Genomic DNA, 13,579 nt, shown 5'->3' on the forward strand with positions numbered 1-13,579 from the left:
CCCCATACTCTCAACAGTCTCACAAGTGTTCGGTCCGACTTGGCCCGGGCTGTCAAAATCAACTTAAACCTCACAGATGTAACATGAAATGGATTCACACCTATAGATTAGTATTATATCTACCTAAATATCTCTTTATAGTGTCTCATATCGCGGTTTTTAAAGAAAACAAGGAGGTTAAAGTGAAGCCCTTTTCCCTCTACATTCTCAACATAGTCTCTATCAGAAGTGTTTGGCTTTTGCTCGGTCCAACTTCTCCCGGGCTGTCAAAATCAATTATACACACAGATGTATCATCAAATGTGTTAATATCTGTAGCTTAGTGTTGTATCTACCTATAAAACACTTCATAATGTCACAGTACATCGTATTTAAAGAAAACTTGGTGCTCAAAGTGAAGCCCTTTCCCCTCTACATTCTCAACATAGTCTCTACCAAAGTGTTTAGCTTGTGGTGGGTCCGACTTGGCCCGGGCTGTCAAAATCAACTTTAAACACACAGATGTATCATCAATGTAGAGGGAAAAGGGCTTCACTTTGAGCACCAAGTTTTCTTTACATACCGCGATCTGAGACACTATAAAGTGGTATATAGGCAGATATAATATCATTTTCTTTTGGAACATCTATAAGATGTACAGCTACATGTATTTACCAAAAGAAAGAATCTACGTTTTTACTTCATTAAATAAACATTCACTCATTGAACATCTCCAACAGTTTTGTCCATGTTGAGATCCACTGAAATGGTTAGTTCACTTGTTACATTTATATAGAACAGAACGATATTTGTGATTAAATATGATTGTGGATACATTTACCTTGGCTATATTTTAAAAGTTAACAATAGCTTGCGTGTGGTTTGTTTGGAAGCATAAAATCAACTATTGTTTGTAAAAACCATTTGTGTGTGTTAATATATATGTTTTTTAAAGGAAGAGGTGTTTGAATAAATAATTATTTGTGTGTTCACAAACCCCTATCATGTAATTATATTTTCCTGAATAACATGTTGTTAACATGTAAAATAAATGTCCCTGTTCACCTATGTAGAAAGTCAATAAGCGAAATAAAACTGAGTAACAGACTGTGTATTATAGATCCATAGAAATACGATTGCATAGACGATCAATTCAGAATACAACAGGTGTAAGGTGTGTCTAATTGAAATGTATCTCGGTGATTAATTGAAATGTATTTCGCAGGTAATAATCAATAAACATTGTGACAGAAAAACAAGTGAAGGATTGAGTTGAATTTTAGTTTTGCGAAAAATGTCCGTGGTTTCTGTGGATGAAACTAAGTTTGACAATGTTGCAAATGATCACTTTCTTTGACTTCATTACGGATTCCTCAACCTGTATCGAGGAGAATTGTTTACAGTTAAGTAAAATTCTAATTAAGATTTCTTAAAGCTGTCACGGTGGCAAATTCAAACTTCGATATCATGGTACACAGTTCTATTGTAAAGTCAGATTGGGAGTTCGAGATGGCGCTATGTATTTTTATCTCGAATTTGAAATAAGCTGTTAAATTTATATGTTTTGTTTGTTTGTTTTTTTGTTTAACGCCACACTCAGCAATATGCCAGCTATATGAGGGAGGTCATGCAAATAATCAAGTCTGGACCTGACAATCCAGTGATTGACATCACGAGCATCAATCCACACAACTGGGATAAGATGACATGCATCCAATCAACCAAGTCAGCGAGCCTGACAACCAACTCGATCCCGTTAGTCGCCTCTAACGACAACCATAGTCACCTTTCAATACAAGCATTGGTTGCTGAAGATCTGTTCTAACCCTGATCTTCACAGGTCCAAATATATATGTATTTTTATGGTGAGGCGGTCGTGATCGGAGAATAGGTTCGAGAGTTCGGTATACACATTCGTGGTCAATATCTCTCATGTTGTGGATGATAGGGATTTTGTCATGTTTTGAAGAAATGTCATCACTGGCATGCTTTTGATGGTACACAAAACGTAAGCTTTACCTCGAACATGCTAGTTCCGGTCACAAAATATATGCTTTATCTTTTACTGATTTTTGTATTAATAACGTTACAACGTTTCTCAAGGTTACAGACTCCAAGGATTCATTAAAGTGCATTTTAAGCACCTAAAATTGACAACTAACACCCTGATCGCAAAACTCCTAACGATTTTTACTAAAAATAGATACGAAAACTTTTGCTGAACCCGAGATTTGAATGACTGACAAATCCGTACTTTCTTGTGTTCTCATATACATGAAACAGCAGTGTAAACATGATCTAACATGGCTTAATGTGGAATGTGTCTAGGATTGTAAACTGTCCATACTATTCCAAATTGTATGCATACACATGTGTCATGTCTTTATTTGGTTTTATGTCTCTACCCGCAAACATATGTGGCAAGATACACCTTCCAGGATAGTGGACGATGTGGACACTGACGAAAATTTCTACAACATGTCCAAACATTCCCAAACAGACAGAATCATATGCTTTCTGAAAGTCAATCCAGCACATCGTTGCTGTCGTTGTCGTTTTTGTCATCATTATCCTTCAAGGACAGTGGACGGTATGGACACTGGAATATTTCGAATATTTGGAAATGTGTGCAATTTAATTAATATAAACACTATTTTAAGCGTCAGGAAACGGGATTTTTCATTTTTGTCATGAATGGCGAGTATAACAACTTGGGAAGCTAGCTTGACATTTCGTTAGTGCGGTCCTCATTCTGTCTTTGCCTTGTTTCTCCTGAATCTCATTAGTTTCAAAAGAAACAGATAAATCGGTCATACAATGCTTTCATTGGATTTATCAAAAAGGACCATATCAGGTTTGTTCGCTTGGATACGTCTGACTCTGTATGTGGGCGTATTCCAAAGAATTTTATATGTAATTATCCTTTCCCACGACGCTCTCTGCATATTCTGGGTCGTACCATTGATGGTCTCGGAGTCAAAACCAAACATTACGGTAACAGGAGGATCGAACCATGCCAAAGATACTGTGTTTGTGTCAAGCTGGACATCAACTTTGACGCAAAATCACACATTGACGTTTTCGAGTGGCAAGTGACTGGTTCTGGGTCGATTTGATATGGCACTTCGCTTGATTGACACTCATTTCTGTACCGTCCAGCACCATCAACAAAATAAACATTAACATTGATATTCAGTACTGCATCAATGGGTCGTTTAGGAAAATCCATTGAATGACTTGTTTTCAGTCTTGACATTCTTCACAAGAGGATATTCAGACAAATAAATATGTGCAATAGTGCACGATTAAATTCAATCATGAAAGGCCTCCTTGTTAATCACACCATAGACGTTAAAATATGGTGATGATCCTCATCATAAACAACTATCATCATCATTATCATTATAATGTTTATGTCCCCGTCACAGTACATCGTATTTAAAGAAAACAAGGTATAGATATAAACACATTTGATGATACATCTGTGTGTTTAAAGTAGATTTTTACCGCCCGGGCCAAGCCGGACCCAACACAAGCCAAACACTTTTGATAGAGACTATGTTGAGAATGTAGAGGGAAAATGGATTCACTTTGAGCACCTTGTTTTCTTTAAAGACGATGTACTGATACATTATAAAGTGGTATTTAGGTAGATATAACACTGATCTATAGATGTAAACACATTTGATTATACTTTTATGTGTTTAAAGTAGATTTTGACAGCCCGTGCCAAGTCGGACCGAACACTTTTAAAAGGGATTTTCTTAAGAAAATACAGTAAAAGTGCTTGACTTTAACGGCTCAGTTGTCTTTGAATGCGATATACTGTGACATTATAAAGTGGTGTATAGGTAGATATATCACTAGTCTATAGATGTAAATACATTTAAAGATACATATGTGTGTTTAAAGTAGATTTTGACCGTCCGGACTTAAGTCGGACCTAACACAAGCCAAACACCTCTGATAGAGACTATGTCTAGGATGTAGAGGGAAAAGGGCTTCACTTTGAGCCCCTTGTTTTCTTTAAAGACGATGTACTGATACATCATAAAGTGGTATTTAGGTAGATATAACACTGATCTATAGATGTAAACACATTTGATTATACTTTTATGTGTTTAAAGTTGATTTTGACAGCCCGGGCCAAGTCGGACCGAACACTTCTTAAGAAAATACAGTAAAAATGCTTGACTTTAACGGTCCAGTTGTCTTTGAATGCGATATACTGTGACATTATAAAGCTGTGTATAGGTAGATATAACACTAGTCTATAGATGTAAATACATTTTAAGATACATCTGTGCGTTTAAAGTAGATTTTGACCGCCCGGGCCAAGTCGGACCCAACACAAGCCAAACACTTCTGATAGAGACTATGTTGAGAATGTAGAGGGAAAAGGGCTTCACTTTGAGCCCCTTGTTTTCTATAAATACTGCGATCTGTGACATTATAAAGTGGTGTATAGGTAGATATAACACTAATCTATAGATGTAAACACATTTGATGATACATCTGTGCGTTTAAAGTAGATTTTGACCGCCCGGGCCAAGTCGGACCCAACACAAGCCAAATACTTCTGATTGAGACTATGTTGAGAATGTAGAGGGAAAAGGGCTTCACTTTGAGCCCCTTGTTTTCTTTAAATACAGCAAACTGAGACACTATAAAGTTGTATATACGTAGATATAACACTAATCTATAGATGTAAACACATTTGATGATACATCTGTGCGTTTAAAGTAGATTTTGACCGCCCGGGCCAAGTCGGACCCAACACAAGCCAAATACTTCTGATTGAGACTATGTTGAGAATGTAGAGGGAAAAGGGCTTCACTTTGAGCCCCTTGTTTTCTTTAAATACAGCAAACTGAGACACTATAAAGTTGTATATACGTAGATATAATGTTAGTCTATAGATTAAAAGACATTTGATGATACATTTGTGTGTTTAAAGTGCATTTTGACAGCCCGGGCCAAGTCGGACCCAACACAAGCCAAACACTTCTGATTGAGACTATGTTGAGAATGTAGAGTGAAAAAGGCTTCACTTTGAGCTCTGTGTTTTTCTTTAACTACTGAAATATGAAACAAGAAAGTGGTATCTAATCAAATATAATACTAATCTTTAGATATAAAGAATGTTAGGAACTTTAGAAGTGCTTGGACAGTTATTAACACGTGTCGTGTCAGTTCTTTGACATTCGCGAATATCCACTTCCAGGAAACATCCTTGTATGGTTTTACACGAATTAGTAAAGGTTAATTGGGGATGCCCAACACGTTAATTAATGAAAGAAGAGTAGTCAAAACATTGTCGTTTCCTGCCCAGGACATCACACCCCTACATGCTAAGGTCGGTGAGAAGCATTCTAATCAAAGAATACACACACTCAAAACACTGACTTTTCTACGAGACTCACGGTATGTAGTCATAATCATCAGTTTATTACATTGTTGAAGGTGCATTTTTATTCAAACTCAATTAAATGAGCAAAACTATACGTTTGAGGACATTTGAGATCTGCCTAGATATGCGCGTTTCGTTTTATTATTCTGCAATCCATTTTTAGTATTACCCGCCGGCCCAGCCCGACTTTTCTTGGCCCATGTGCAGCGAATGGACGTCGTGTGTGACTGATGGGAAACTAGTGCATCTGGGATTCTGGGAGGACTTGACAAACCCGCTTGTGGAGTGGACATAGAAGATGACAGGATTTTGTTGATATTTAGATGTTGTGATTCATTAATTGTAGAATAACTGTTGATGGACTGGACGTTCTTTTGACCAGAAACCTGTATAATCTGATGCGCTGGGACACCAAAGTCGGATCAAGTTTGGATCATTCGTTTTCTAGTGCTGTGGTTCGTCAACCTTTTGTCTGAGGGCAGTCTAGCCCTGGATGCCATGGTCTTCATGAGAGAGCATAACTTCAGATTTTACCCCTAACTGTGCAAGATAAAATGGACTCTCATCATTGCTAAAGTCTCACGGGTGGACATCCCGATACAACCTGTAAACTACCACCGGACAACATTCGTCCCCAGGTTGAGCCCACGCTTTTGGTGCCAAGTCAAAGGATTGATCGCCTTGTCGTGTTTTTGACTGACGTTCCAAATACTGTAACTATTCCTTATTATCAGAATCAGTTTTGAGTGTGACGTCGCCCCAATGCATGCGTCTGTGGGGCGTGGCCGACCTCAGTGCAAAGTAGACTGTATTGTTCACATCATCTGGAGACTTAGTGCCAAGCTGTCTGCATTCACGGAGTTTATTCAGTTCCATACCGGACACAGGATCAGCTCGCTGGGGTAAGTTTCCTTTTCCTTGCAAACCTCCCTCAGTTTCTGCCAGATAGATTCCGCCAGCAGATGTTTGTAATCGTGTCGCTTGAGGCAACGCTCAATGCTAGCCTTGATCCCCTTCAGAGTAGACGGTTCGTATTCCGCAAAATTGTCCCGTCGTCCAACGAAAATTGACAATTGTAGATTCTACAGTAAGTCCATTTTTCATTTTTCATATTTTTAAAAGATGTCAAAACTTCCTCATTGTAACTCACCTTCGAGGCTTAATTGTTGTGGTGTGCTTGGTTTTGGAATATTAAAGTCTTTAAGCATAATTATCATCTTGGTCTACGTTTCTACATGTCTGTGTCGTGTACAACTGTTGGTAATATCCCTGGGTTTCGTTGATATCTTTTGTTTCAGTTATGGTATGTCCATTCTTTGTTTCTAGTTTAGCTATTGCCTTATTCAGCTAGTTCTTTTTTCTAAGGATAAGAAGTATTTTGTTGGCTTTTCTCCCATTTCTCTTCATTCTGCCCGAGATCGCATGATTATTCCTTCTTTTTTTATGTTATTTATTTCTCCCAGTTCAGTGTTTGCCTCTTTAAGTTTGTAGGTGATACGCTTTGGCCATTGACACATAACCCAGTACACTGTCTTGAATGGTTTATTTTATAACTTCAGCATAGATTGATGAATACATTTTTGATTCAGTCTTGAATGATTGACAGATATTTTGTATTATGTCTTTCCTTTACTGGCCCTTTAATTGTAAGGCCTATTGTTGACAGGTACAAGCTATAATAAAAAACAAATGGGAAATATTACAACTTGTAACTAAGGTAGTAAGTACATGTACATGTTATTTTCAACATTATTTTCCGGATTTTAAACAAAACATCTGTGATACACACTTCAACCTTTTCAACATGCAATTACCCTTTTAACACCATTTACATTTGTTATAGCATTGCTAGATATGATTTACATGTTGTTCCTTATATATATTGTTAATACTTACAAATTTTATGGGCCATTTACACCCTACACAAGTTCATGTCATTCTGCTTACGTCCACGTGCTTGTCCATGCACTGACCATAACCCGGATGATTAACCAGGACAAACCAAAAAAGTAGAGAACTTAAATGAAGCTCTCATAAAAGAACTAAAATGACTTATCCTCACAAGTGGTATCCTACATTCCCGGCCCCTTAAATGTGAAACATTTAACATTATAACTCCATATTAAGGTCATATCAGTCCTTCACATTCAATGTTCAACTGCTCAGGTTTTCATTTCCATCTCACATCGTGGTCTTTTGTTTCATCACTTTCATGCATCATAAACTGATTCAAGTAGACACACTTTGCTTATTGGCCTTATTAACACAGAGTCTTTAGTTTTCACCTCAATCGATCGCACTAGACCATCGTTGCCCGGAAACACATTTGTGATTCTCGCGAGAGGCCACACACATCTTGGAGAATTTTCATTCACAAGTAGCACTATGTCTCCCACTTTGAGATTCACTGTAGATTGTAGCCACTTTTGACGGAGCTGTAAGCCTGGTAAGTATTCCTTGAGCCATCGTTTCCAGAACTGGTCCGCAAGGAACTGAACATGCTTCCAGCGCCTGCGGTAAGTGTCATGTACTGAAAACCTTCCTGGAGGTAAGGAATTTCCTGATCTCAGCAACAAGATATGATTTGGTGTAAGTGGCTCCATATCACTGGGACTGTCAAATACAATGGTTATTGGCCTACTGTTGACAATTGCCTCCACTTCACAGAACAATGTTGACAATCCTTCATCATGCAGACCATGCTGTTGATACAATAATGCATTCAGTACTTTCCTCACGGTCCTAATCTGTCTCTCCCAAACTCCTCCCATGTGAGAGGCAGATGGGGGATTAAACATCCACTGAATTTCTTTCTGTAGCATGTGTTCCTGGATTTCATGGTGATTCCATGCACGAATTGCTTCTCTTAATTCCTTCTGAGCTCCTCGAAAGTTGGTTCCATTATCAGAACGTACTATATCTGGGACGCCTCTTCGTGCTTCAAACCGTCTCAAAGCATTTATGAAGGAATCCGTGTCCATGCTGTCTAGCTTCTCAAGGTGAATAGCTCTTGTTGTTAAACAGGTAAAGATACAACCATAACGCTTAACTTCGCTTCTCCCACGTTTGATCAGAAACGGTCCAAAACAATCCACACCTGTGTGAGCAAAAGGTGGTTTTCCAGGTGTGACTCGGTCTTCTGGTAGATTTGCCATTTTCTGATGGGAGCGTTTTCCTTGTAATCGTTTGCATTTGACACAGTCTTTCAGTACTTTTCTGATTGTTCTGCGAGCACTGATGACCCAGAACCTTTGTCTTACATGTGACAGAACATGCTCAGTCCCTGAATGACCTAATTGTTTATGATAACAACGAACAATCAACGTGACAATATCATGTCCTTTTGGTAGGATCATCTGATGTTTAGATTCTTCAGATATTGGAGCATTATTCAAACGCCCTCCTACACATAGTATTCCATCTTGATTCAAGAGCGGTTCAAGTAAGTAAATTGGGCTTGATTTTGGTATGGAGCGGTCATTCAGAAGATATTCCACTTCAAGCCGAAATGCAAGATTCTGAGTGTACCTAACAATTTCAGTTTCAGCTTGTTTCATCTCGGAAACAACAAGAGGTTCCATGGAAATCCTTTCTTCAGAATTTCCCTCTCGGACACGTCTTAACAAGCAGTGCTTTAGTCTCAGTATCCAAGCAACCATTTTCTTGAGGTGGTACCAAGAGGAATATCGGCTAAGGAGTCGATCTGTAGTGGATGGTTCAACCTTATCAGAACTTGCAAAGTTGACCTTCACTTTCTTAACTTCCAAATCCTCTCCTGACACAGGAAGTACTGTTGGTGTTTTTTGCCAAGTATCTTTATTCTCCCACAGGAAGCTCGGTCCCTGCAACCAGTTTTCCTTTGCAAGTAGTTCATCAGCATCAAGTCCACGAGATGCGTCCTCAGCAGGATTGAGTGATGATTGGACATATCTCCAACTTTGTGGTGAAGAACCTTCACGAATTTGTGTCACTCTGTTGGCGACAAACGTTTGGTATCTTTGAAAGTCATTTTTGATATAGTGTAGTACTATCATGCTGTCTGTCCAAAATGTAGATTGTTCGGTTTCCATTCGCAGTTCTTTGCGTAACATTTCATCAAGTATTACACTCAGCACAGCCGCACAGAGTTCAAGCCTTGGTATTGTGATACTTTTGATTGGCGCTAATGTCGACTTCGCCATCAGAAAGGAGCAATGGATTCTTCCACATGAATCAACGATTCTGACATACGATACAGGACCATATCCTGCTATAGAAGCATCCGCAAAATGGTGTAATTCAGCAGACATCATTTCACAAAAGTCATTTGGAATCACACATCTTGAGACAGTGAAGTCTTCAATATGACACAGCTTAGACAGCCAGTTTGACCACCTTTCATGGCTGATTGATTCCAAAGCGGTGTCCCATCCTTTTCGGAGACGACATTCATCCTGAAATATCATCTTTGCCTTTAAGATCAGTGGTGACAAGAATCCTATTGGATCATAGACAGAGGTAAGTATACTGAGGAGACCTCTCTTGGTTGCAGGCCTATTCTTTGGTTGGAATTTGAAACCAAGCTGATCAGTTTCAGTGTCCCATTTCACGCCAAGAGCCTTCTCTTGAGGGAGCTCATCATCGCACAGATTGATGTCTTTCAACTCTTTGGCTCTTTCCTCAACTGGGATACTCTGGAGTACTGTTCTACTATTACTGGTCCATTTTGTGAGCCTAAAACCTCCTCTCTGTAGGAGATCATACACATTCTGAACCAACTTGATACCTTTCTCCTTGGAATCAACAGATTTCAGACAATCATCTACATAAAAATTGTCAGTAACAGTCTGAATTGTATCTTTATCAAAATCATCCGCATTGTCTGCTGCAGTTTTCCTCAGTGCATAATTGGCACAACTGGAGCTCCATATGCCACCAAATAGATGTGATGTCATCCTATAGACCTCTATATCTCCACCTAGTTCACCATTCTTCCACCAAAGGAACCTCAAAGCATTGCGATGTTGATCAGCAACCTTTACTCTGTGATACATTGATTCAATATCACCGGCGATGGCAATCCTTTTCTCACGGAAGCGCAACAGTACACCCATCAAAATATTGGTTAAATCTGGACCTTGATGAACTGATTCATTTAAGCTGATTCCACCAAACTTGGCTGAACAGTCAAACACAATTCTGAATTTCCCTGGCTTCTTGTCACTAGTGACTACATGATGAGGGAGGTACCAGACTGATCCATCATCAATACATACTTCATCATCAGGAACCTTCTCTGCGTAGCCTTTGTACACCATGTCATCAATACCTGCTTTGTAATGCTCATACATATCATCATTCCTAGACAGCTTCTTGGTTAATGATACTAGGCGGGTTTCAGCCATGCAGAAATTGTTAGGCAAATTAGGGGGATTTACTTTGAAAGGTATAGGTAACTTGTAATGCCTCCTCTCCCTCTCAACAGTATTGTCCCATAATTGAATGACCTGCTTGTCATGGAATGAAAGTTGTGATCTTCCATCACTCACATTGTCCAGATGCCAGAACTTCTCGACTTGTGATTCTAAGTTAGCTTCAACTTGCACAAAGTTGGACGTCATGTCTTGCTGAATGCCTCTGCGTAAAGGTCCATTGATGGCCCATCCAAATATTGTTTTTGTGGCATAGGGCTCATCAGCTTTCCCTGATCGCACCTCAAGTGGCGTTAAAACTAACGGATTGTCTTGACCTATCAGCACTGTCACTTTGGCAAATTTGCCTTCAACCATGGGAAGATCAATCCCTTGAAAGTGTTTCCATTTGTCAACATCACACTGTGATACAGCACTGCCTTCCAACACAGGCATCTGAGAGAGCACAAATACATTTGACATGTTTGTAGCATGTCTTCCATTGATGTCTGTTAAGCTAAGGGAGACAACCTCTGTCTGAGACTCATAGCCTTTGTCAGTAAGAGTATTTAAAGAAAGCATAGCACCACTGCCATCCAACTTCAAAGTATTTGCCAAGTCTTTGGAACAAAAGGTATTTGTGCTTCCTGGGTCCAACAAAGCATAAGTCTTAATTACTTCATGTTCACTACATCCTTTCACACAGACAGGAACTATGGGGAGAGCTATTCTTGTTCCTCCGGCCCCATTGACTCCATACACTGAACTTGACTAAATCTTGTTCTCTGCATGCTCACTGCAACTTGAAGATCGTAACATGGGATTCATATCCTGGCTGTCTGGCATCGGCTCTTTAACAGATTTTAAAGATGTCCTTGAACTGTCATGGAGCAAACTGGAATGCTTCCGGTTATGTTGTTTACAACTGCTATTGTCACACATGCTGTCCTTCATACATCGGGATGACAAATGCCTTGATGAGAAACAATTAAAGCACAACTTCTGTCTTATTGTAAACTCCAGTCTCTTCTGTAAATTCATCTTCTTGAAAGTAGGACACTGGTAAAGAGGATGACTGCCAGTACAACATTTACAAGCTCTCTGTGGCTGTTCATGAAGGTTTCTGTTTTCCTGAGTAATGTTCCCTTGTGCAATAAAATTGGAAGCTGACTTACACTTGAAGCTTATCCTTTGTGGAGGTGGTTTCTCTGTAGAATCCTTTACATTGATTCCAAACACCGGGTCATCCAGTTCTTCAGCAACAATTTCTATAAATTCAGCAAGATACCCAATTCCTGGATACTGACCATTGCGCTTTAAAACATTTACAGCTTCTTTTCTCCATCTACCTTGAATGAAGAAGGGAAGCTTCTCAACAATCTTTCTCATCCTCAATTGATTGTCGATTTCGCCCAGCCTGCTCATTGCTGTAAGTGAAACCACACAGCTTCTCACAGAATCCGCATATCTTCTCAGTCCAGCACTGTCATTAGGTTTCAAGTTGGGGACGTCTGTCACCTTATCCACCCATGCTTTAGCGATGACATATTGATTGCCAAATCTCTCCAACAGTAACTTTCTGGCCTGAAAGTAACCAATCTCTGGATTCATGATTACACAGCACTCTATAACCTCTTGAGCATGCCCAGTGCAGTACTGTAAAAGCCTATTCAGTTTAGCACTATTGCTGATTGATGTTTCCCCTATACTAATGTCAAAAGACCTGATGAATGCCCAGTATTGCAGAGGATTTCCATCAAATTTCATGATTTCAACTTTTGGCAACTGAAGCAAATGTAACATTTCATACTGCGTATTATCTGGCTGTGGTGGTTGAATAGTATCATTATGGCTTGTCCAAGACACTGCATTTGGATTGAGATGCTGATCACTCACTCTGTCTGTGGGTATTGGGTTACTTGACACTAAATGCACTGTTTTGGGATTTGTGCCCATTATACCATCATCTTTAACAGAAGGGGGTCCATCGATTTCATTGATTGCCTTTATTTCAGCTTCAGCGGCTGCAAGCTCAGTCTCCATTTGAAGAGTCTCTTCTTGTAATTCAAGTTCAAATTTCTTTAACTTCAGTTCCTGACTCTTCTTCAGAGCAGATTGTTTGACTTTCAGTGCAGCTCTCCTTGCTGCAATCTTCGATCTCGTGCTTCCACTACTTGCATGGCTTCCTACCTGACTCGCTGAATCACTTGGTTTTACTGTATCATGATGCCACATCTGTACACTAGACATCACTGTTTTCAGTCTATCTGACATCTTATTCATGTACATTTCTAGTTTACTAATCTCTTCTGCATCATCTTGCACTATCTCCTTCAGGTGATTTACTTTCTGTGTCAAACTGTCAAAGATTTTCTCAATTGATTTCACTGATCCTTCAACATGTTCAATGTCTGTTTGACTAGCATTCTTATTTACAATGAGACCATTTATCTGATTTTTAGTTCTGGTGAATGCAGACTGGATACCCGCTCTTTCTTTATTCAGTTGAATTATCCTTTCACTCTGAACTTCATCTTTATTTATTGTTACATTAGACATTCTGTCTCTAACAATCCAGCTGTCTGTGTCACTTCTAATGTCTGATGATAACATTCTTTGTTATGTATAAAAATTTCTTGTACTTTTATGTAGGTGATACGCTTTGGCCATTGACACATAATCCAGTACACTGTCTTGAATGGTTTATTTTATAACTTCAGCATAGATTGATGAATACATTTTTGATTCAGTCTTGAATGATTGACAGATATTTTGTATTATGTCTTTCCTTTACTGGCCC

General features: G+C 39.1%; 1 protein-coding gene across 1 annotated transcript; it reads right to left on the reverse strand.

Annotated features, from left to right (window-relative positions):
- Positions 1-7,793: 7,793 nt before the first annotated feature.
- LOC139448027 (uncharacterized) lies at positions 7,794-13,338 on the reverse strand. The gene is made up of 5 exons (XM_071229528.1): positions 12,676-13,338; positions 12,235-12,363; positions 8,918-11,235; positions 8,128-8,398; positions 7,794-7,931 (listed from the first exon to the last, which is right to left on the reverse strand). The coding sequence occupies exons 1-5, from the start codon at positions 13,336-13,338 to the stop codon at positions 7,794-7,796; spliced, it is 3,519 nt and encodes a 1,172-aa protein (XP_071085629.1).
- Between the last annotated feature and the right edge of the window lie 241 nt (positions 13,339-13,579).

The sequence above is a fragment of the Haliotis cracherodii genome, unplaced genomic scaffold (assembly GCF_022045235.1).
Source record: "Haliotis cracherodii isolate W230 unplaced genomic scaffold, xgHalCrac1.p SCAF_7, whole genome shotgun sequence".
In the NCBI taxonomy this organism is placed as follows: Eukaryota; Metazoa; Mollusca; class Gastropoda; order Lepetellida; family Haliotidae; genus Haliotis; species Haliotis cracherodii.

Bases quoted from the DNA above. Each gene is read 5' to 3' on its own strand.
- LOC139448027 (XM_071229528.1), bottom strand. From the start codon at position 13,338: ATGTCTAATGTAACAATAAATAAAGATGAAGTTCAGAGTGAAAGGATA. The intron at 11,236-12,234 runs GTGAGAAGCTGT...GTGCTCTCTCAG, and splicing joins TGAGAAGATATGCGGATTCT to ATGCCTGTGTTGGAAGGCAG. The intron at 8,399-8,917 runs GTACACTCAGAA...TTTAACAACAAG, and splicing joins GCTGAAACTGAAATTGTTAG to AGCTATTCACCTTGAGAAGC.